The sequence below is a fragment of the Scomber japonicus genome, chromosome 18 (genome assembly GCF_027409825.1).
Source record: "Scomber japonicus isolate fScoJap1 chromosome 18, fScoJap1.pri, whole genome shotgun sequence".
NCBI lineage: Eukaryota > Metazoa > Chordata > Actinopteri > Scombriformes > Scombridae > Scomber > Scomber japonicus.
This window is the reverse complement of record NC_070595.1, coordinates 18,451,535-18,475,199: the sequence shown is the minus strand read 5'-3', so window position 1 is coordinate 18,475,199 and position 23,665 is coordinate 18,451,535. Positions and strand designations below refer to the sequence as shown.

General features: G+C 40.6%; 2 protein-coding genes across 5 annotated transcripts; both read left to right on the top strand.

Moving 5' to 3' along the window:
• The first annotated feature begins 2,680 nt into the window (after positions 1-2,680).
• phospho1 (phosphoethanolamine/phosphocholine phosphatase 1) lies at positions 2,681-5,571 on the top strand. 4 transcript variants are annotated; one of them, XM_053337940.1, is made up of 3 exons: positions 2,681-2,840; positions 3,381-3,471; positions 4,052-5,571. In XM_053337940.1, the coding sequence occupies exon 3, from the start codon at positions 4,090-4,092 to the stop codon at positions 4,855-4,857; it is 768 nt and encodes a 255-aa protein (XP_053193915.1). In that variant the 5' UTR covers positions 2,681-2,840; positions 3,381-3,471; positions 4,052-4,089; the 3' UTR covers positions 4,858-5,571. The 4 variants fall into 4 exon arrangements, with proteins under 4 accessions (XP_053193915.1, XP_053193913.1, XP_053193914.1 ...); XM_053337938.1 differs by having other exon boundaries at positions 3,889-5,571; XM_053337939.1 differs by lacking the exon at positions 2,681-2,840 and adding an exon at positions 2,882-2,973 and having other exon boundaries at positions 3,889-5,571.
• A 2,540-nt stretch (positions 5,572-8,111) lies between these two features.
• eftud2 (elongation factor Tu GTP binding domain containing 2) lies at positions 8,112-22,081 on the top strand. Its single transcript, XM_053337925.1, has 28 exons — positions 8,112-8,234; positions 9,314-9,429; positions 9,520-9,682; positions 9,820-9,898; positions 10,393-10,468; positions 10,695-10,760; positions 10,847-10,882; positions 11,154-11,244; positions 11,333-11,415; positions 11,541-11,707; positions 12,012-12,136; positions 12,243-12,306; positions 12,412-12,502; positions 12,623-12,758; positions 12,899-13,026; positions 13,422-13,615; positions 13,702-13,813; positions 13,897-14,037; positions 14,205-14,306; positions 15,024-15,106; positions 15,379-15,465; positions 16,656-16,782; positions 17,924-18,011; positions 18,160-18,278; positions 18,602-18,696; positions 18,829-18,982; positions 21,329-21,436; positions 21,528-22,081. Exons 2-28 carry the CDS (start codon positions 9,325-9,327, stop codon positions 21,621-21,623), a joined length of 2,916 nt encoding a protein of 971 aa, XP_053193900.1. The 5' UTR covers positions 8,112-8,234; positions 9,314-9,324; the 3' UTR covers positions 21,624-22,081.
• Positions 22,082-23,665: the final 1,584 nt, after the last annotated feature.

Sequence of the window (23,665 nt, the reverse complement as noted above, 5' to 3'; positions counted from 1 at the left end):
ACAGAGTGCAGTTTTGTGGCTGCATGGGGGTGGGGATGTGAGGGGGGGGAGGCGGGGGTGGAGGTGATTACTTTTGAGTGGATGTTTTTAGGCAAGGAAAGGAGGAGAATCCCGGGCGGAGGTGGGTAGTGTGGAGGGGACCATAGCAAACGAAGGACATTTCTTTAAAGTATGCGCGTAAATTATATTTCCTATTTTTTAAAAGAAATACACTTTTTGCTCTCCGACATGGACCTTCCTTCAAAGTGGAAAAATATTTACTTCCTGCTTTTGGCGACTTTACACTAGCCCCTCCAAGCTATGTCTGAAATACATTCTTCTGTTATGTTTGCTCATGGAGTTTTCCTTTCTGTCATGTCCTCTTTTTTTTTTCTTTGGTCATTGGAAACTTTGCCGGATAGTTCTCCTCCTCCTTTCTTTGTTATATAGAATGCACTTTCTACTAAAATTCTTGGCTAGTTAAGGAAAAAAAAATAACATTGTATATTCTTTAAAGATGTTTTAAAAATCAATATACTTTTTCCCCTTTGTATTTCTAACCACTTAATGTAGCATTGCGTATTTTATTATTGTATCTGGTACAAAATGTGCAGCTTTATAATGTCCTGGTTTGTCTTTTTTTGTATGTTATCTGGAGATTGAGGAGAAGTGAAAAAAGTTGGGCCTTTTTTGATAATGTACATTTAACTGACTGCTAACTTTGAGAAGTAAAAACAAGTAGCCATGATTATCACATACTGCTGTGCCTCTCTTTATCTTCAAATGCTGTTCTGTTGGTTTGCTGGGAACATTCAGTGACCAAAATAAGGTAATTAAACATGAAATATAGAAAAAGGATTATGCACAAAACACTTATGAAAAGTAGGTTGCAGGGTTCATTTTCAGGTAGGTTTCACAATAAGCTTTGTTGCAAAGCTTTATTTCCAGCTGACTGTTGTAACTGCACACAGACTTCCGTGATTTGCGGTTATTCAAGGGTCACAGGGTTCTTGGCGTGCTGCAGGCTGCACATGACAGGTCCAGAGGCTGAAACTTTGTTTTTCATCATTTTTTATTGTACAAGGGAAGTTTTAGCCCCCACCCTCATCCCCCTCAGGCACACACATACACACACGCAGCAAAAACCTTTATTTCATCATGTGTATTTTTAAGTAGCATTTGTGTCTCTTTTTGCAGATGACCTGAGAAAGCCTTGCAGTAGGTTTTATTGTATTCAGAGGCAGTGACCTTGACCCACAGTTACCTCAGTCAGAGATTCTCCAGTTAGGTAAAGTACATCCCCTGTCTTTTTTTAAACCAAACACATCTTTTTTTTACATAATGGCGGAAGTGTCCTAAACTGCAAGAGCCAAGAAACTGGATTTTGCACCCTTTGTCCCCTCTCCTGCATATCAATTATTCCAACTCAAAAAAAGCTTTATTCATCCATTAACAGAGTGCACCTCCTCCTAAAGGCATATTAAGACATTTACTGATGCTAGATTACCTCCCTAAAATGCTGTGCGTCCTCTGTTACCATAGGTGATTTAAATGGTGCACCAATGAGTCACATTAATCCTATAAGGTGGCTAAGCGGGCCTATGTGTAGAGAGAAAAGTGTAAGTGAGTCACTGATGGTGAGTGGGTGGTCAGGTAGCGAGGCTCACTTCACGAGCAGAGGAGATAATAACACACCGTCTGTACATCTCCATTCCCATTTGGGTTTGAAAATAGTCTGCCACCCCAGCTGTTAGTCATTAGGCCTTGTGGTGTAGAGGAGGGTGGAGGCTGCGTCTGTCAGCAGGCAGATAAGGAGAGGAAGGCTTCATGTCGTGTTTTTCACGCGGGTGTTCGCTACTTCTTTTTTTTTTTTGCTGCTGCTGCTGTGCGGTTCATTAATCAGTGTATTTGCAAGGTTTTATTTAGACCACTGTCTTGTGGAGAAACAACATAAACTCCCGTACTGTTGTTACTACACAGAAACAAGTGTTTCAGATATTAAAATGTGTTTCAGATTGATGTTATTTTATTCTAATCAAACCTTCAAATGTGATGCAGCTTTATGCATATTTCTATTTCAACACCTCCCCAACAATGGAAGAGGTCCAACACATGCAGCATCATGGCAGTATCTGTGGTCCCCCCCCCCCCCCCCCCTTTTGCTGACTGTGACCCAAATCCTGATCATCCTGATCATCCTGTTGCAGGAAGGTGTCTTTAAGCATGCGTTTAGTTTGTCTGAGCAGTAAAAAAAAAAAAGTATTCAAAACTGTGTATGAGGATTTTTTTCACACTTTAAACTCTTGAGTAGTGGCAAATCTATCTAATCTTAATTGTGAGCAGAATTTGGCAGATTTCACCCTGAGATTTTTTTTTTTTTTTTGGAGCTGTCATAAGCAGAAGTATTTATCCTCCCCATGTAGTAAAAGCTGCACTGGACAGTAGGTGAGTTGTCTGCAGTGTGTACTGTAGCCTATATGAGTTCATAATCTGCCTGGAGACACAGATCATCATTACAGTAGAACAAATACTGACGCACAACATGCATCCAGGGATATACTCAACAAACAGCATTTTTTACTTTCTCTCTTTTATTCCTTGTTTTCCCTCCTACGCTGCTGCTCCCCCCTTCTCCTCTCACCTCTCTCTTTCTCTCTCTCGTGAACGCGCGCTCACCAGGCTGCTATTAAATGGGCGGACTTTGCAGGCGCAGTCACGTCTTACAGAGACGCCGGTGGTTTTGACTGTCACATAAAAGTACGCGTCCCACCGGCTGACCGGCGAAACTCTGCCTCTACTCTCTACTCTCTACACCACCGGATCGGACGTGGGGACGACAACGGGGATCAGAACCAGTAACGGTGATACATTCATGCGTGTTTCTCCCAATTTTACGAGAGTTCAACCTTGAAAGTCGAATAGGGGCAAGATGCGGGCGCTCAGCTGCTGGCTCCTGTTGATGTTGGGGTTTGTTTGTGTAGCTTGAGGAAATAGGTAGATATAGTTGGCAAGCTGACACGTTGTTTTCAAGATTTATCTGATAATCAGTGTTGGTTTCTTTTAAATTGTGCCATGGGATACTAAAAAAATAATTCCATGCCATTAAATTGCTGCAGATGGCACTTTAAAGGTGTTTGATGGCTTTCTATTTCAAGTCACCAGTAAAAGAATATTTATATCAGATAATATACACGGATTTTTTTCAGGCATATAACTTCCCTCCTGTGTTACAGTAATGGGATTCAGTCATTTCCTATTTTTGTACACTGTTATTAAGTTATTATAAGAGCTTTCTGTGGAGCTTTGCGTGTGTTTTTAGTGAAGTATCTACTTAGAAGAACATAATGCAGCTTCGCTATCTCATGCAACCACTCATTGTGTTTTTTCCTCCTCTTTTATAGACAAAACCAGCCTCACAGCTTGAGGACGCCTGGCTGGGTTATGCGCCACATGAGACCGGCGCACTTCCACTGCTGACATCGATTATCAAAGGTATGCAGACAGCAATCTTAAACACCCTGTGAAAGCTGTCCTGTCTGTGTTTATTGTTTAATTTGCTTGCTTTGCTTGCAGGATCTGCATGGTGGACTCAAGCTGCCAATGTCATTCAGATCCGGACATAACATTTAACTAGTGTTTTTATTTTTTTGCTCCTGTTGCAGCAGGAGGATGATCCCCCCTCCCTCCTCTTCTTCTTCCTCACTTCCCACTCTTGTAGAAATCAGACCTATGAGATGCTGCCTCCCTTGGGGTTAAAAAAGGCTGCTGGTTGGCTGCTATCTGCTTTCTTTTTTAGGTCTTTTAGTCACCTTCCTCAAATGATATTCACATTATGATATTATGTCTTATCTTAAATGATTGTGTTCTTGCCCCCCTTTCCTCGTCTATTTATGCATTAATGTTTCCCAGAAGCCATCCTCCGTATAGTGGCCTGCCTTGCGTGGGATGCTGGAGAGTGGCAAAGCAGGAGAAGAGATTTTGATGCCACTTGGCAACAGTAAAAGAGGTGTCGCATAGTCAATCATGGGGGATTCAATCTTCAACTGCTGTTATGTCCCACCCCATCCCCCAGGCGAGGAGGAACCCCCCAGATCCAGACGCACAGAGATCATGGCCTCCAATTCATCTAACATCTCCTCCGACAAGCGCTTCATCATCTTCTTCGACTTTGATGAGACCATCGTGGACGAAACCAGCGACGACATGGTGGTGCAGGCCGCCCCGGGTCAGCATCTCCCGGACTGGCTGAAGGACACCTACCAGCCGGGCCGCTACAATGAGTACATGCAGCGCGTACTGGCCTATCTGGCGGAGCAGGGAGTCACCGAGAGCCACATACGCAGCATCATGGAGAAGATACCCTCCACCCCCGGCATGCTCACGCTCTTCCAGTTCCTCCGCACAAGGCCCCCGCAGGACTTCGAGGTGGTGCTGGTGTCCGACGCCAACACCTTCTTCATCGAGTCCTGGCTGCGCCGCCACGGAGCTCGTCCGCTCTTCCACCGCATCTTCACCAACCCGGCCACCTTCAACAAGGACGGGCGTCTGGTGATGAGGCCCTTCCACTCCCACGACTGCCCGCGATGCCCCGACAACATGTGCAAGCAGGTGGTCGTCAGGGACTATGTGGCCCGCAGGACGCAGGAGCGGGGTCGCCCCTATCAGAGGGTCTTCTACGTTGGAGATGGAGCCAACGACTTCTGCCCTGCTACAGCCCTGGGGCCCCGGGACGTGGCATTCCCGCGACGAGACTTCCCCATGCACCGGCTGATCACGGAGACCCATGAGGCCATGCCAGGGGAGTTCAAGGCGGTCACGGTGCCCTGGGTCAGCGCAGAGGAGGTGTTGCAGCGGCTGAGGAAGCTGGTGGCAGAGTAGAGAGTCACACTCACAAAAAAAGAGACAAAGAGAGGGGACAATAGTCATATTCTCAGGAAAAAATAGCCCCTATCTAATGTTAAAGGCAATAAAATAATTTGTTAGGCCTACTGTCAGTGAAGCGTCTATATGCACGTGCCTTAGCCTCTCGCGCTTTGTCACAAAAACAGGGGCAGCAGGTTATTGATAAAGGACCTGCCATTGTCACCCAAAGTGATTAATCTTATGTGATGTGATTCAGAATAAGTTAGAAGTGAATGATTGAACTATAAAGTTTGAGGGCATTTGCATAATAAATATCCTTCAATAGGATATTTAACTATTGATCATAACGTTTAACTTAGTCAGCAGGTAAAGTGTTAAATAAATTAAAAATGATATTGACAGCTATTGTGTGCTCTTTGCTATCAAATATCAACTTATGAGTTTTATACTTTTTAATATTAAATTATAGCCTCAGTAAATTAAATTAAAGCATCTTTGGAAGAGCAGTGGGCATTTCAATAGATCTACAATATGACCAGTTTTTTGTATCAACATGATTCTCAGAGAATATATTATGTCTAATTTAGAAATGTATGTCTCGTCTATGTCTTAAGACAGTGTTTGTTTGTTTGTTTGTTTGTTTGTTGAAGTTGTTTTGTCTTTATTGTTGTAGGCCAAGCCTACTGAAGAACATATTTACACCAGCAGGAATAAAGCCATCAACTGAAACTTTGCCTGTGTCTGATTTCATTACCAAACATCCTCAATGATTCATCACCAGTCCTCCTGACAACATGCTGTCTCGTGTGACTCTGCAAAAGAAAAAAAAGTCACGATTTGTATTTGAAAATCAGTATTAAGAAAAACTAAATTTTGAAAAAATATGTTTCCTTAAAATACTTTTCAATTCAACTCAATTTTAAGAATGTATCTTCCTCAGCATACAGCCACCATGCACAAACTTTGATCATAATTATATGTAAAAAAAAAGAAAAAGATAATGATTAAACTAATTGAAATGTGAAGATAAGATAGCCCCACAACGGGGACATGTTCATTATTGCAGTAGTAAATGGATAGCAAAAATAGAAGAGCATCAATAGAAAGAATAAAGAACAATATATAATAAGTATATACACAAACTATATAACAAACAATAGTAGTAATATTGGTGTCGAAGTTTTAAATTAATCCTAATAGATAAGTTCAGTTTCTGAAAGACTTAATACACTTTAAAACCCCATCCATATTTTCTTTGTATTTATAAAATCCATAATTTAGCATTATTTATTGTGATTTAATGTCATACGGTTCTTCTAAAGCATATGGGGTTCAGTTTAACTAACTATGCACGAACGGGTCTAATCTCAATAGATATTTTCCATTTGAATATAACCTAGTATTTAACTGTTTTAGACTATTTGATTAGAACACGGATTAGTATCATGAGTGAGGGTTCACCGCCCCCAGTGGTCACAGTGTATAACTACCGCTGTGTGTTTTAAGGGTATTCGATGCATTTATTTAAGACCTCCAGCAGGGCGATTATAAATATAGTTGTAAATTCAACGCTTTAAATATTACCATAGTGTCATGCTTGAGCCATTAGGTGCAAAATAAATTTAAAAGTGCCAAAGCAGTAAGTAGGGAAGTTCACTGCCATCCTGGAACAATGTAACCATTCATAGACACAGTTAGCTACTATATATAGTCTACATATAGTACAGATATCTCCAAATAAATTGCTATACTGCCTTGTTTCAGGGTTTACAGCATTACCGCTGTATTCATATTTTTAGCTGCAACATCTACGTTTTTCTATCTTTATTTTAAGTTTTCTTTACTTTCTGCAGATTAATTTTATTGTAGACTAAAGTGTAGTTGCACACTATGGCCACTGGAGGACAGCATCACAACCTCCTCATGCATTTAGGCCTCAAAAAGGTTCCCAAACATTCAATCTGGCAATTGTGATGGCCCCTTATTTTCTCATTGATTGCTTGGGATTTGGAAAGTGGCTCATTAGGAGAGATGGCCAATACCTGAATTGGTGTGAATGTTCCTTTATAAATAGGGTCTGAGCATTCAGTCTGTCTTTTCTCTCAGAGTTGTTGGGTTTGTTTGATCTTGGATTATTTAATTGCTTTTTAGGGGGTGGGGGGAGTTGTTTTTCTGTTTTACACCTCCACACATTGACACACCCATACACTCGAAACATTACTGATGAACTCACATACATACATACTTAAATTAGTTTATTTAAATAAATGTATTTTTCCTAGTTTGAAAATCATGTGTGGTCTCCATATTTTGTCTTACCTTTGAGCCAGGTACATTTTCTTCAGATTACGTTGAAATTCAAATAAAAATGCTCAGATGTGTGGTTAAACACAGTGCAGACCTAAAACATCAATTATAAGACAAAGATGCTTATTCTTACGATTAGGATGTTTTGTAATAAAACTTTAAAATTAGATAGAAGTGTAGATACATTGGGTTACAGGAATAGCAATGTTACACTTTAACCCCTACATACTGTTTATATACTGACTTATAATTAGTCTTTACACCAATTGACATTCATTAATACATGTTTGAATAATTGTTGTGTTTGATTAAAAGACATTCAAAATCACTATTTTATGGTCCAGGAGAATATTTTATACCATATGAACTCTGATTTTTGAATAATAAAAAACAGGTCAAATTTGCACATTTGCATTTATATAAAAATGTGTATATACCTTCAACTTCAACTTTCACCTTTGCTTTTATTTATGTCCCCAAGGGGCAATTTGTTTTGCTGCAGGACAGAAATAGACACATTAAAACAACACACCTGAGTACAGTAATAATACAGTGGTCAACCACACAGGGAGACGCAACCGCAAATTAATGGCAGGATGATAAATAACAATAAATACATAAAGTGCTCAGAAGAACACCACATGCTTGATAAGTAAGTTAAAAAACCTGAGTACACAGTAAAAACTAAAACTCTGCCAGGTCAAGGTTTGCTAACTCCTCCCTTGGCCTGAATTTAAAATACAGATGGTTGTTACAGTTATATGGTGTTTTGACAGCTCTCAAATGTAAAAAAAAAAAAATGGTTAAATTTGACCCTGAACAGTATGTAAGGGCTACATGAGGCAGCAATAACCATGTTTACTGCAACACTTTGACAGATGGACTTTGTTGCACCACTTCTTATCTCATGGGGTCGGTAGTGAGTCAGTTCACTGCCGGCATTTCCACAGAAGAAGAAAACCGGAAGTAACGTTTGGTGCGCATGGCGGTATTTGGGAAATAATTTATCGCTTTCTGAAAACAAAACTCAACTTTTATCTTGTTTTGAAGAGAGTATCCGCTGATTGCATTATAACAGCATACAGGTGAGTGTGTTTTGTATTATCCTCAGTATAGTCCAGTACAGTTCTAAACTATTATTATGTAAACAGCGACGTAACTTAAACGTTTTGTCTCCAGAAGTCATTCATTTCTCTGCTTGTTAGCCGACTAGCATGCTAGTTACTGTCGATCCAATGGCATTGTAAACACGAAAGTAGCAGTTTATAGTCAGTGATAACGCTGATATTTAGTCGCAGGTTTTCTATCGACAGAAAGCACCTGTAAACTATAACATATGTTAATGAACTTAGGTGGTAGACGTGATGCTACATGCAGACTTAGCATTAGCTTCAGTGGTAATGCACTAGTATTTAGGTTAGTTAATGTTCCTTATCACCAGTTGAGCGCATATTGCAAATTATAATCAAACATTTCAAATTATTGTGATTCACGCAGGAACAGCTCATGTTTGGTTTGTTGAAAAACAAACATATCTATTGTTGGTGGCTTAAAAACCATCATGTGGTAATTTAATTTAAAAAAGCAAAAATCTTGTTTTACATTGGTTTGTTGTCTGTATTGAATACCACAACTACTACTCCTACTACTAATTATAATAATAATAATGATAATACATGTGTTTAGTATAGCATCTTCAAGTGCTTCACAGAATACAAAATGACTATAATAAAATACATGCAAACATCAAAAACAAAGGCAATAAAAACATAGACAACGAGGCAGAAGGAAGAAAAGCAAAAAAACTTACTTAAAACATAAAAATGTAAAAGCAAAAACACAGGCGAACAGAGGACATACAAGAGAAACAAGTACCATTAAGCAGTCGACAGAATGAGATTTTTTGCCAAGTAAAGTTTGCACATACAAGGAATTAGTCTGGGTGTTGTAGTGCATGACAATCAAAAAATAGAAAATCAGAGTTTTTTACAAATTGGGAAAAAATACAACTACCACAAGAAACACGTGGTATAAAAAGTTTAACAATTAAGAATAAGTTAAAATGTACATTATGTGAAGAGAGCTTCCTTGCATACATGAATGTATATGAATATGTGCATGAATCTAATGGATTTGTGAACTCTCATTAACTCCTCTCTCTCAGTTCTCTACAAGATGGAGGCTGATCTGTATGATGAGTTCGGAAACTACATCGGTCCAGAGCTGGACTCTGACGATGATGAAGATGATCTGGAGGCAGAGGACAGAGATGTTGATGAGGTACTCCTTTAAACTCAGTTAAACAGTTATTACCACTATAATTATGTTGATGTGTACACATGTTATGGTAATAACACTCTCCTTCTGCAGGGTGATGATGATGATGACGATGAGCCTGCAGACGCTGATGACGACGTCCCTGGCATGGAGGTGGTCCTGCACGAGGATAAGAAGTACTATCCGACAGCAGAGGAGGTTTACGGGCCAGAAGTGGAAACTATCGTCCAGGAGGAAGACACACAGCCTCTTACAGGTTAGAAATAAAGAAAATAATGTAGTATTAATCGTCTATAAACACTCACATATCTGATTTAGTGTATGATTGTTAAGACAACGTATACTTTCAATGTAAACATACAAGCTCTCATGTTTTCTCTCCGATCCTACCAGAGCCCATCATCAAGCCTGTGAAGAACAAGCAGTTCACCCTGATGGAGCAGGAGCTACCTGCCACTGTTTATGATATGGAGTAAGTAATCAAAGTGGATTCCTGCTTTTTATGTGTTGAAATAATGTTAAAGACTTTAATTTATTAAGCACTTTTCAACACAACAGATATAAAGGGCTTCACAAAGCAATGGAACCTTGTAATATTAAAATATGTTGTTGTTGTTCTTTTGCTGAAAACCTTTTTAGAAGAGTGGTAAAATCTCAGAGGGTAAAAAATCAGACTTATGCATCGAGTTGTAGAAAAGGTTTATTGCAATAAACCCAAGAAGTCCATTGTACATCTCATATTTGTACATATATTAGACATCATCAGCCAGAACACAAACATTTCCTGTCATTTCTTTGACATTGTGGGGCTTTTGCACACAGTAGTCCATCTTTCACACAACCACCTTTCTCTTCTCTCTCCACAGAGTTCGTTTAATAAGAATAGTTACCTGTCAGTCTCAGTATGTGTCGGCCATTTGTTGTGTTTTTAAAACTGCATCTTTCTCTCCTCTCTCCTCTCTCCAGATTCCTCGCAGATTTGATGGACAGTCCAGAGCTGATTCGTAACGTCACCTTGTGTGGTCATCTCCACCATGGCAAGGTTAGAGCCTGCCAGGAGCTTCTGTATGACTGCTCCCAACTCTCATTTAGTCACGTGCCTTTAGTCAGGGTTCCTCTGTGGCATTTTGCTAAAGAGGACGTGTTCCTAAGATGACCAATTTACAAAGATAGGAATGTTTTGGAGCATATTCTAACAACATGCCTGCCCTTCAGACTCGTCTGAGACTCATGTGGGGGTCTTATGGATTTGCTTATTCCTTTTTCAGACCTGTTTCGTGGACTGCCTGATCGAACAGACGCATCCAGAAATCAGGAAGAGAGATGATGTGGATGTGAGTGCTGTCTGTAATAATGATATCATTTTGCTGTTTAGTTTCTGTATATGACAGCAGACTAACATGCTCTTTCACTTTTTCAGCTCCGGTACACAGACATCCTCTTTACAGAGCAGGAGGTGAGTGTCTTACCCAACTTTTAACCCCCCAAAAAACTCAATCACTGCATTTTCACACATCCTGAAATAAAGTTACTTAATGTTTATAAAAGCAGGCAGTTGATAGAATTAAGTCTCCTTTGCTGTAAAATCAACATACCATCACGTTTAGTTAAAGTATATTCCCCAAATAGTATTATTATCAAAGCTTAATGACTTCAGTTTTCTTTTCTTAAGAGTCTCTAAACAACGAGGTGAGCAATCAGTGATTTGTTCTGTGCTTATTCCACAGAGAGGAGTTGGTATCAAGAGTACCCCTGTCACAATGGTCCTGCCAGACTCCAGAGGCAAATCCTACCTATTCAACATCATGGACACACCAGGTATTTGGTGTTGGCTAGCTGAATGCATGTTTGGGCATTGGTGTGGAAAAAACAGAAAGTAATGTAAAACATTGTGTCTCCCTCAAAGGTCACGTGAACTTCTCTGATGAGGTCACATCTAGCATCCGGATCTCAGACGGCATCGTCCTCTTCATAGACGCTGCGGAAGGAGTTAGTAACTTTTTTTTTTTTCTTTTTGAGATGTCTCCATCCTGCACTCTTTTCACATGTCTTTTTCTATCCATATAACCCTGACTTTTATTTATCTCTGCTGTTTATTTATATCTCTCTCTCAGGTGATGCTGAACACAGAGCGTCTGATCAAACATGCAGTCCAGGAGCGTATGGCCATCACCATCTGCATCAACAAGGTGGATCGGCTCATCGGGGAGCTCAAACTGCCGCCCACAGACGCTTATTATAAACTGCGCCACATTGTGGATGAGGTCAACGGTTTGCTCAGGTTAGCACTTTAACACTTAAAAACATCACAACCACACTGTCTGAAGAGCATGAGTGATTTCAAGTGATGTAGAGTACACCTTTTCTATGAAAGGATAAGCAAATATAACAGAATGCCACTCCTTTTTTTTAAAGAATTTGTGTAATGTGTATTTACTGTACAACAATTCAGCTAAGGTTTGTGCATTTGAATACTGACCAAATATTGGTGAGAAAACATTTAAGTGCTTGTCATTACATTTATGTTAAATTAGCAGCGTTATGTAATTCACAGCTTTTTATGGTCATTTTTCTTTCTCTGTCAGTACGTACTCCACAGATGAGAACTTGGTGGTTTCTCCTCTCCTGGGAAACGTGTGCTTTGCCAGCTCTCAGTACAGCATCTGTTTCACACTGGGGTCCTTTGCAAAAATCTACTCGGACACTTATGGTGAGACAGCTCCTAAGCATTTTAGTAGTCAACTGACACATCGTCCTCATCCCTTGCCTGATACAGAATGTGAAGTATTAATTAATTAACCTGTTTCTGTTTGCAGGTGACATCAACTACACCGAGTTTTCGAAGAGACTTTGGGGAGACATTTATTTCAACCCCAAAACGTGAGTAACTTGGATTTGAACAGAATGTTAATATTTGATGCCAAACTCACTGCTCCACTTTCGTCTTTTAACACATCTGCACTGATTTTCTTTTCTCCTTTTCAGTCGCAAGTTTACAAAGAAACCCCCCAGCAATAACTCTCAGCGCAGTTTTGTGGAGTTCGTCCTAGAGCCTCTCTACAAGATCCTTTCACAGGTTGAGTTTTTTTATTGATTTTTTTAAAACATGCACAGCTTGCTCAATCCCTTCAGGTCTCATCATGCTTGGATTTGCAGACTTCTGTGTAATCCTCCTCCAAATCTTCTTTGTATATAGGTTGTTGGTGATGTGGACACGTCTCTCCCACGAGTTCTGGATGAGCTCGGTATTCACCTGACCAAAGAGGAACTGAAGCTGAACATTAGACCCCTGCTCAGGCTGGTCTGTAACCGCTTCTTTGGGGAGTTCACGGGTAAGATAACTGTCCTTTTTATGTAGCTTTCTGCTTATTGATATTGGTTACTATCATAATGTGAAGATAAATGATCATCATGGCTTTAGTAAAGGAGATGAATTGATGTAAAGCCGAGCACTGATCTCTTCTCTCTGCAGGCCTTGTGGACATGTGTGTACAGCATATCGCCTCACCACAAGAGGGTGCTCGGAACAAGATAGAGCACACCTACGCTGGAGGTCTGGACTCAGACCTCGGGGAGGCCATGGCAGAGTGTGACCCTGATGTGAGTATAATGGAGCTAGAACAGGAGTCTCTTGATTTATTGGCTGGGGAGCAGGTACACAGATTAACCGCAAATAGCTGCAATCTGTTTGTAGTATGTCAATAGTCTCATCCCAGCTGCTCTTACAAATTACACTAACAGGCTGTTGCAATTAGCTTGAAATAAACGAGCTGTTAAATAAGCCAATTCAAGACAATGAAGGACATCAATCATAGTTTTCTAAGGTGCATTTTTAGGTGACTAATCCCTCTTATATTTCCTAAAGAAGAAATGTTATATTCAAGTATTATTTCCTTAAGAAGAAACATTATATTCCAGTGTTAAGACACTCCTGCTCCATTTTCTGTCCCTTTCTTATCTGTCCTTCCTGCTCACCTCATGTTTCTTGCCCTCAGGGTCCTTTGATGTGCCACACCACTAAGATGTACAGCACAGAGGATGGGGTTCAGTTCCATGCCTTTGGCAGGGTGCTAAGCGGGACCATTCAGGCAGGCCAGCCTGTCAAGGTTTTAGGAGAGAACTACACCCTTGAAGATGAGGAGGACTCTCAGGTCTGCACTGTGGGTCGTCTCTGGATTTCTGTCGCCAGGTAGGCTCCACGGGTTTTGTTTTTGGTTTTTATTGTCAAAAATCACAGTCTGTATCAAAGCTTGATATCCCTTCCACCTGTTCTAGATACCAAATTGAAGTGAATCGAGTGCCTGCTGGGAACTGGGTTCTCATTGAAGGTTGTGACCAGCCGATCGTGAAGACCGCCACTATCACAGAGCCTAGAGGGAACGAAGAGGTGAGCTGAAGGGTAGAGATAGCTTTGAGATCTTAAAAATACCTTCCGAGCAAAGAGTTTACATATTTTACTTCCTCTGACAGGCTCAGATTTTCAGGCCATTGAAGTTCAACACTGCATCAGTTATCAAGATTGCCGTGGAGCCCGTCAATCCGTCAGAGCTGCCCAAAATGTTGGACGGACTGAGGAAGGTCAACAAGAGCTATCCTTCTCTCACCACAAAGGTCAGTTCATAAACACACAGGTGGAGAAGTGAATTAACCCGGGCCCACAAGTGCATTGCAGTGACTTTTGAAAAGGTTTCAGTTCAAAGGTTACCACTTTCATCCTGAGGGGAGGAAACATGAAAATCATCATGTTTGACCATATATGTGTGTTTTTTGTATTTCAGGTGGAGGAGTCTGGAGAGCACGTTATCTTAGGCACAGGAGAGCTCTACCTGGACTGTGTCATGCACGACCTGCGCAAGATGTACTCTGAGATTGATATTAAAGTAAGTTTCTCACTGCTGCCTGTTTCTTTTGCACCACCTCTTCTGGTGGGGGGAAAAATATTTAATTAAATCAGTTTGCTGTATTTGCATTTGGACAATAAGTCTTTTGAACCACTGCAAGCCATTAAACAATAATAATGAGACATTACTCGGCCATAGTTGTAATTCCATATATAAGTCTAATTTAGTTATTTAGCTGATTTGTTACCCAAAGTACAATTTCAGCTTGGTACAAACGAGCTGCAGTAACGGATGTTCTGCATGTAGAGATTATAGCTATTTCTCGTTCCCATCTCCTGTTAGGCTAAAATATATATCATGTAAATATTCACCATATACATAGAATAATAATAATATACAGTAAGGATTGTAATAAAAATAGATACAAACTTGATTTACTCTTTGAATGAAATTATAAAAACACATTGATAATGTTAAGGTATTACACATGAATAAAGCCTGTGGTCGAGGCAGATGGCTTCCCATCTCGAGCCCGGTTCTGCTTGAGGGTTCTTCACAATTAAGGGGAGTTTTCATGGCGGCTGACGCTCATGGGGGACTGTTGGGTCTCTTTTAAATTAACGGTAGTGTATGTCTAGACCTGCTCTATGTGAAAAATGCCTTGAGATAACTTGTGTGAACTTGTGATTTGGCACTATATAAATAAAATTGAACTGGTTTCTTTCTGTAATCGTGTCTTCACGTCTTCTCCCTCAGGTCGCTGACCCAGTTGTGACTTTCTGTGAAACGGTTGTGGAGACGTCTTCCCTCAAGTGCTTTGCTGAAACGCCCAACAAAAAGTGAGTATCGGATGTCATGTTCTCAGATTTTAGGCATTGAGAAAAAGCAACGTAAAGATAGGAAGCTTACATCTATCTCAGAAACAGTTCAGCTATAATACTTGCTTCAAACCTCCAGTGTTTTTAAGACTGGTGGTAATGTTGCATTGGTTGTTAGAGAGTTCAAATTCGTGCACTGTTTAGAGTTCGCTGTCGGAGTTAGTCCTTCCCTCTGGCCGAATGTCTCCTCGTTCCAGAGTGAGTGATTGACAGCTGCGTGATGTGATTGACAGGAATAAGATCACCATGATTGCAGAGCCCCTGGAGAAGGGACTGGCTGAGGACATCGAGAACGAAGTGGTGCAGATCACGTGGAACAGGTATGATGCAGAAAGTGTTGAGTGACATGTTAATTAACTGGAAGCGGTGACGTGTGTTTCATGTTGGACGTCTGTAGATATTTCAGGCTGATAATGGCACTAGCCTTATTCACTTTCCATATTTAAGAGCTATTCTGACCAATTTTTCATCCTTGTTTATCCCTGGTTAGCAGGGATTAGCTGAACAGGATGATGATTGTTCTTAAATTAAATGTCATTGAAGAGGGCAGAGGAGAGAAATACCCAGGGCTGAAATATCATTTTAAAAAGTGCAGTTATTGGATTTGTGGATGTTACTCCTTCTGAATTCATAGGTGTGGCACCCAATTTTCTTAGCATGTATAGACCAATGTTGACCAATGTTCAGTATGTTCCTGCCATCAATTTTAAATGATTAAAAGCTGAACATGGAGGTGACAACCATGTACAGCAGTATAACTACAGTTTTAATTCATTCCAGCGTGTCTGCTTGCATTTGAATTAGTTTTAATTAGTTTTTGCTTTTAAAAGGAGTGATTTGAAAGCTGTCAGTAAAGCTTAACAATGTAACAGTAAGTTTTAAAGTCAGGTTGGATGTCACATGTTGACCCATTAAAGCTGAAGGGAACTGTGGATTCCTGCTCCACCTTTACTGTTCAAATGAGGAATTAGAAACTCTGAGTGCGTAAGAGGAGCAAAGTGTAAAAGCAGTCATCGTCACTGACATATGTCTTTAACTAAAAATAGTACAGGCAGATGCAGAACGTGTCTGTACTCGCATATGTGAATAAAAGTAAAAGGCCATCTTCTGTCTTATGTGCTCATTTAGAAACCCTCCTTGGTAGTATTGATCACATCACTCAAAGTAATTGATTCATGAGCTAAAAGCATGCATGAGTGTTCCCGTCACGGTGATATGAAGATCATGCCACGAGTCGAGTGTGTGCGTGTGTGTGTTCTACTTGAGAGCTGCTTCCTGTGAGTACTCGGCTCATATACGAGGCCATCTGGGCCCAGCGGTGCCAGCAAGGAGTAGCAATGCCAAAGAAGTGACATGCTTCACACACCATTAAGCTAAACCTTTGCTCTCCTCCTCCTCCTTCCATTAACCTCTCCGCCCCGACGATCAACCAATCTCTCTGTAATGTTCCAGCTGACACAAAATGCAAACCTGCTCTTAAACTGACTGCTGTCCTGTTTCCTCATGTCAGGAAGAAGCTGGGAGAGTTTTTCCAGACGAAGTACGACTGGGATCTGCTGGCTGCCAGATCTATCTGGGCCTTTGGACCGGACACAACGGGGCCAAACATTCTCGTTGATGATACTCTGCCTTCTGAGGTGGGTTTTACATCAGACTGGACTGTATCTCCTGGACAACACTTTACTCTTAAGTGTGCTATTTGAGTATTTGTTCAGTTAAAGTAAAAATAAAGAAAAACTGCTGCCCTCCAAATTTTTAGAGCCACATAAAGCTGCAACTCACAATTATTCTAATTATGGATTATGTCTCCAATTAATCGTGTTAATTATTTACTCTGCAAAACGTCATAAAATAGTGGGGGAAAAATGTTCATTACAGATTCTTCAAATGAGCTCTTTCATCAGGCCAACAGTCCTTCAACAACATTTAATTATTCATTCAGGGTTGAAAGCAGTAAATTCTCACACAAAAGTTTTGGCAGTTTTACTTGATGAATGACTTACACAATTAATTATTTGTTATCAAAATTATGATTAATTTCCTATGAATTGACTAATGGAGTTAGCCTTTCAGCTCTAGAGATGTATAACTATATCTAGCAATAGCAATCCATAACTCAGATTATAACAAATGTGTGTACAGTTTATTGTTCATTTTTTAGAAAGACTGTACTATACCATTGTTGAACTGTGTGAGACTATGCACATAATGACTCCAAACTAGAAGGGAGCATATCCAAATTTAGGAAACAGTAATATGTAGGGCTGAAACTAGCAATTATTTTCATTATTTATTAATCTGTTAGTTGTCTTTATTAATCCATCACTCACTTGGTTTATAAAATAAATAGTGAAAAATGTTCATTGCTGTGTGCCAAGACCCAAGGATCAACCTAAGATGTCTTTTTTTGTCCCGAATAACCTAAAAGAGTTTAAATTTACTGTGACTGCATGTCATTCCCCCCTCTCTGCCTCCAGTTTCCTGTCTCTCTCTGTACATTAAAAGGCAAAAAGCCCAAAAAATATACTTTAAAAAAAAGAAAAGAAACTTAAATAAACCAGAAAGGTGAAGCTGAAGGCAGAGAATGTTGGCAGGTTTTCTTTAAAAATGACTTTCTTTAAAAACGATTATCAAATAGCAGCAGACTAATCATAGCTAATAATGAGACATAATGCATTTATTGACACTTTACACAAGCATCTCAATAGCTCATCCCATCATAGTTTTTGTATCTAATCCCATTTTTTGTAACCATCTCTGACCATCTTTGATCTGTAGGTGGACAAGGCGCTGCTCGGCTCGGTCAAAGACAGCATCGTTCAGGGCTTCCAGTGGGGCACCAGGGAGGGGCCTTTGTGTGACGAGCGTAAGACCTCTCCTCCATCAACATGTTGATTTTAAGAAGAAACTTTCATTCTCCTCATCAAAATATTTTTGGCTTTTGGGGAGAAATCCACATTGTGCACAAGGAGAATGTATTTCTCTAATCAGTGTTGCCTCTCTGTTGCCCGCAGCCATCAGGAATGTAAAGTTTAAGATCCTGGATGCAGTCATCGCTCAGGAGCCCCTGCACAGAGGAGGAGGCCAGGTCATCCCTACAGCCAGAAGAGTGGTGTACTCCGCTTTCCTCATGGTGAGATCCCCCCCACCCACCCCCCTAACCCCCTCAATCCTATTCTTCTTTTCATTTGCCATTAGCTCCTCCAGACTTCCCTTTCATCCTCACTTTCTTTAATGTTCCATTACCCTGATTACGATTTGGGATTTTGCTGACATACGTTCTTTTTAATTGCAGTGCAATAATGTTCCTCTTTCACCATTTTGGCTTCTCTCCTCATCTCTCTTGGCTCTTTCACTATCGTTATTATAAATCCATGGGTCAGCTATACATGGGATGAGCATACTGTATCTCCAGGCTTTTGTCCTCACACTAATGTGCGCTCCCTCGTGTTCCAGGCGACTCCGAGGTTGATGGAGCCTTATTACTTTGTGGAGGTTCAGGCTCCAGCTGATTGCGTGTCTGCTGTCTACACAGTGCTGGCTAGAAGAAGGTCGGTCTGCTCTCTTTATCCTCATGTCAACCTATAGGGGCATTTAATTAAATATTCCTCTACTTCTTTAAGTAATGCAAATTCTGCAGTTGAGTTTTCTTAATTTGCTCCTGTGTTTGCCATTTCTAACAGGGGTCACGTCACTCAGGATGCACCTATCCCAGGGTCGCCTCTCTACACCATTAAGGCTTTCATCCCAGCCATCGACTCCTTCGGCTTTGAGACAGACCTTCGCACACATACACAGGGCCAAGCCTTCGCTCTGTCTGTGTTCCACCACTGGCAGGTAAGATTTATAGACACAAAGCTGCTTTCTATCTGTCATTATGTCAGTGAAATCCAGGCGTAAATGCAGTCAAGACTCATGTTACTGTTTAGAGGTGTGGGAAAAAATGTATCTGTCTGGCAGCTTTAATTATTAATGTTTGTGTAACACATCTTCAGTTCAGATATAACAGGAACACAAAAGCAAAGAAAGACAACCGAAACAGAAATGTACTCAATTAGCTCGCAGCCAAGGGATGACATGAATAAACATGAGATTCATTCACTCAGCTGTTGTGCCAGGTTTAATAAGAAAAGATACAAGCCCCCAAACCATGTGTGCAACCTTTCAACAGAAAAAGCAGCTCATGCCTTTTGTCACAGGAAGTTACCACACTGTCCAAACACAACACTGGTCATTTCTGAATTGCACTGTAAATGTTGCACATTCATTATTAAGCACGCAAATCCGATTTCAATCTATAAATAAATGAGGACTTCTGTCAGCTTTTCACTTACTCACATGCACGCACACAATACAAAAAAAAATGTGGCAGCTTGTGCAGCAAGCAGAGTGACCAACTTGGTGCACATATCTGCCACTCTGGCTAAACTGCTTTTGATGTGGAGTAGAGTGGAGTGTTGAGTCATTAAGTTTTAAATGTAACGTGGCTGTCTCTGTCTCTGCCTGCCACGTCTGACATGTTTGTGTCTGCAGTCTGCAGAGCTGCGTCAGTGAAAATTAACTCCACTTAGGGCAGATTAATACTTAACAGCGAAAACATTCATTTGGTAAGCGAGACAAAAGGATTTATTGGGTGTAAATATGCATGTGTGTTATATTTTTGGAGATAGAGATACAACAAACATTCCCAGACTGGTAATGCTGCAGTTCATGGTTTCCATCTCAACCCCTAAACCACAGGAGTCGCCCCCTTTTAAATATTTTAATATGTTTTGTCTTCCTAAATTGTGCGTAATCCCCTTGAGGTTAAAATACTAGGCATAAATTATGTATGAAAATGTTTGTCCAATCACTCAGAAAAAGATGTGTTATGTATTCAAAATAAATGATAGTGATATTTTTAAATTTTGCACAACTATAAAAATGTGTTATAGTAATGTTAGGGCTGAGTAGTCTGTCATTGGACTTATTTTCTTTTAATAGCTCAAGGCTTGATACACCATTTTTAATATAAAGTAAGTCAGCTGAAACAGACCGTTATAATTTGATTTCCTGTCACTTCACGGCTCCACAGTGATGGTTTATTTCCATATCGCCCAGCTCTTGCTTGTCAGTCATCCTGAAACAGAAAATATACCTTTTTTTTCCCCCCAGGAGACTCCCCCGGGGGTCCAGAACAAACCACCTTGACCATTTCTCCCCAAATCAGTTTCTAAAGGGCAGCCACCACAGAGTCTGAACCCAATAGAATCAACAGTCTGAATTTTCTCCTCTGCTCTGGGCTTTGACAAAAATCATTCCCGCTAGCACATATTGATCCACCTGTCCTAGAAAACATGAATAACACCGGAGTCCCTGGATCGTGTTGTTTGCCCCATTAAACTCAGGAGACTTTATTGTGCCTCACTCATTAGTTTTATCGTGTTCTGCCAGTATTGGCATGCAAACAGAGTTACTGTTGTTAGCAGCCCTCATCCATCTGTTGATTGGCCTTCAGCCACTCCATTGATTATTCTTTCCCTTTTCCTCCAGTTTTTAATCTTTCCCTGCGGCTGGGAAAGTCTTATTCAGTCCACTCTACCCTACTTATTTCACATTTCCTAACTTCTCACCCCCCCCCCCCCGTTTTGTATAGGGTGAGCGTATCATCATGACAATGAGCAGTTCACTCTGTTAAGGTCACGTTGTGCACTCATCTTAAAGATAAAGCATTTAGCAAGTCATTTCACTTCTTCTTACTCAACCTGCTAACATTGCACTGATGCCGTGTTGGTCACAAACTAAAAGAGTGACAGTACTCGCACGTTGCTTTTTCCCCATCATGTTGATGGATGCACTCCTGAGTCAGTAATAACGGAACAGAGTTGCAAATGTGAAAGGTTGAAATCACTATCAAAAAGTGTCCACTCACCTAAAATTTGATGTGTGTTTCATGTTGACAGTTTGAGCCTCATGTAAGAATCACACTTGCAAACAGATTTGTTCGTAAGAGGCACAGACAAGTGGATTAAGACAATTTGTGATATTCATCCAGTCTCTTGTACTTAAGATTTTCTCAGCAGTGTGAACAAAATAGTCTAGATTTGTTTTAAATTTCATTTCATCATCATGGCTGCCAATTTAGAGAGGCATGTCTACATTTCAGTAGCTGTGTCTTAACTGTCTTTTTACATTTCCTCCCAGATTGTGCCTGGTGACCCCTTAGATAAGAGTATTGTGATCAGGCCTCTTGAGCCTCAGCCCGCCCCCCATCTGGCCAGAGAGTTCATGATCAAAACCCGAAGACGCAAGGTAAGGGTTGCATTCGCTTGTTTATCACACATTTTTTTCTTGTAAATGCACTCTTGTGCGTGACTGATCTTGGATGTCTGTCGCCCCGCAGGGTTTGAGCGAGGATGTGAGTATCAGCAAGTTCTTCGACGATCCTATGTTGTTGGAGCTGGCCAAACAAGACGTGGTGCTTAACTACCCCATGTGAGAGAGAGAGATGCTCACTGCAGCCAAGAACTAAACCTCCACTTGTCACTCAGCAGATTTTTTTTAAAGGATATTTTTGGTATAATTCAACCACAACACCACACACATTCAGGTTACACAGTGGTTATTCTGAATCTCCCATGACTGTGTTATTAGCTGAACTGCCATTTGCTAATATCTGATCTTTAAAGAGGGGAGATAACCTTTTGGATTCATAGAAACCATGAACATAAACTGTCCAGGAGGGTTATTCGTCTTTTCTTTAGAGAGCAACTGTACTTTTCAAACATTGCATATGTTTGTTGCATCTCATCTTGGTCTTGTATTTAATTTTTTTTATATGTAAAAACTTATCAATGTTTTTTGTAGAATAAGGAAACAGGGAATGCTTTTTTTTTTTTTTTAAGAAGAAGAAATTGATCCGATGTTTGTCTGAATAAAAGAATTCTTTGTAATTCAAAGAAAGATGTTTCATTGTTCTCTACTGTGTCAGAGCTCACAATGATGTTACTGTAGTTGAGATATAGATGCCGGATGGGAAGCTTGAGTGTAGTGGACTCAATTCTGTGTCTGGGGGTTGAGACTAGTGTTAAGTTGTAGCTTTGAGTGATCGGTGTGTCTGTTAGGGACGCTGTGTGGGTTGTGACTGATGGACAGGCTGTAGGATGGTTGGAGGCAGGCAGAGAGGAACCAAAGGTTAGGATCATTTGGCTAAATAAAAGGGAAAAAAAGAAGAAATTATGCAACATATCAAAGAAGAAAGGTGTCACTGCAGCACTAAGACTTGGATTGGAAAGTCAAATGGGTTTTGAGTCAGTGCAGGAATCTGTTAGAAATCCTTAATGCCAGTCAGAACAGTGCACAACTCAAAGGTAAAACTAGACCATGCTTGGGTTTTTCTTTCCCTATGCTAAGATACACCCACACCTAAACCACCTAAATCACAAAGTGAGGCTGAAGTAGAAATCCACATCAAACTGGACAGGTACCCATGTGAAAGCTGCTTACAGGACTAGAGAAACTGTCTTCTCAGTCGACACCTCAGTCCCTTGGCCACCAGAGCCGCCCTTAAAGAAAGTTCAGTTTTTACATAATTTATTACATTTGCGGTCGCCAACATGCAATGCAGTTTCATTGAGAATGTGAACAAAGCTGTGAGAATACTGTGATGAAAGCATGAAAGAACTGCTGGCAACTCTACCATTTCGACAACCTCATTTAAATTCACAATGGGCGTCAAAATCTTAAAGCGATACTCTGCTTTAAAAAACAAATCTCAATAGACGAAGAAGACGTTAGAAGTTTTTTACGGACATTTATGGGCCTCCGACTGCGTTGAGAGTGCGTTGTCTCTTTAAAGAGCAGAGTTTGACTTGCACTTGATGATCCGACTGACGGCTTGATGTGTGAGTCTTGTCACACCTTCAGAAGACTCTGGTGTCTAAACGGCTCAGTCCTTCATCACTCATCACTGACAATCCCCCGAACAGTCCTGGAGGTGGTGGAGATGTGGAAGGTAAGAACAGGGACGGGGAAGAGTCAAACATGGCTTGAGCTGCTTTGACATTTGGTCTTAATGTCAATCCTGTCCAGAGAGACAAGATATTTTTTTATTTCGGCAGACATGGGTTGACGGTGATGGAGGGTGGGGGGGTAGTGTGCCCTTTTCAGATGAATGAAGGGAAAAAGAAATGAGGAGATTGACGAATTGCTGTAAACATGAATGCATCTTTAAGAGGAGTTAAGTACCGTCAATGATTTCCTCATCAGTGTATCAACAAGCAGATGATTCAGTGTTTGCTTTACAACGCCCACTCTTGTATCCTCTCACCTCTGCTTTGAAGACATATGCAGTGACAGAATGTGATCAATTCTGCTCATGTTGAGTAAAGATTGCACTCAGACAACATGGTCCCATCATTGCTCTATTGCACTGGAGTGAGCTGGGACCGTGTTTAGCCCCAGGTGATGAGACGGATGGCATCAGTTCTTGCCGGTCTGAACACAAGGCCCCGGAGCACTTGTTACAATCTGTGGTCCCTG

Coding starts and splice junctions, on each gene's coding strand:
- eftud2 (XM_053337925.1), top strand. CDS start 9,325: ATGGAGGCTGATCTGTATGATGAGTTCGGAAACTACATCGGTCCAGAG. Junction 9,683..9,819: donor AGACACACAGCCTCTTACAG/GTTAGAAATAAA, acceptor CGATCCTACCAG/AGCCCATCATCAAGCCTGTG. Junction 21,437..21,527: donor TCAAAACCCGAAGACGCAAG/GTAAGGGTTGCA, acceptor GTCGCCCCGCAG/GGTTTGAGCGAGGATGTGAG.
- phospho1 (XM_053337938.1), top strand. CDS start 4,003: ATGGGGGATTCAATCTTCAACTGCTGTTATGTCCCACCCCATCCCCCA.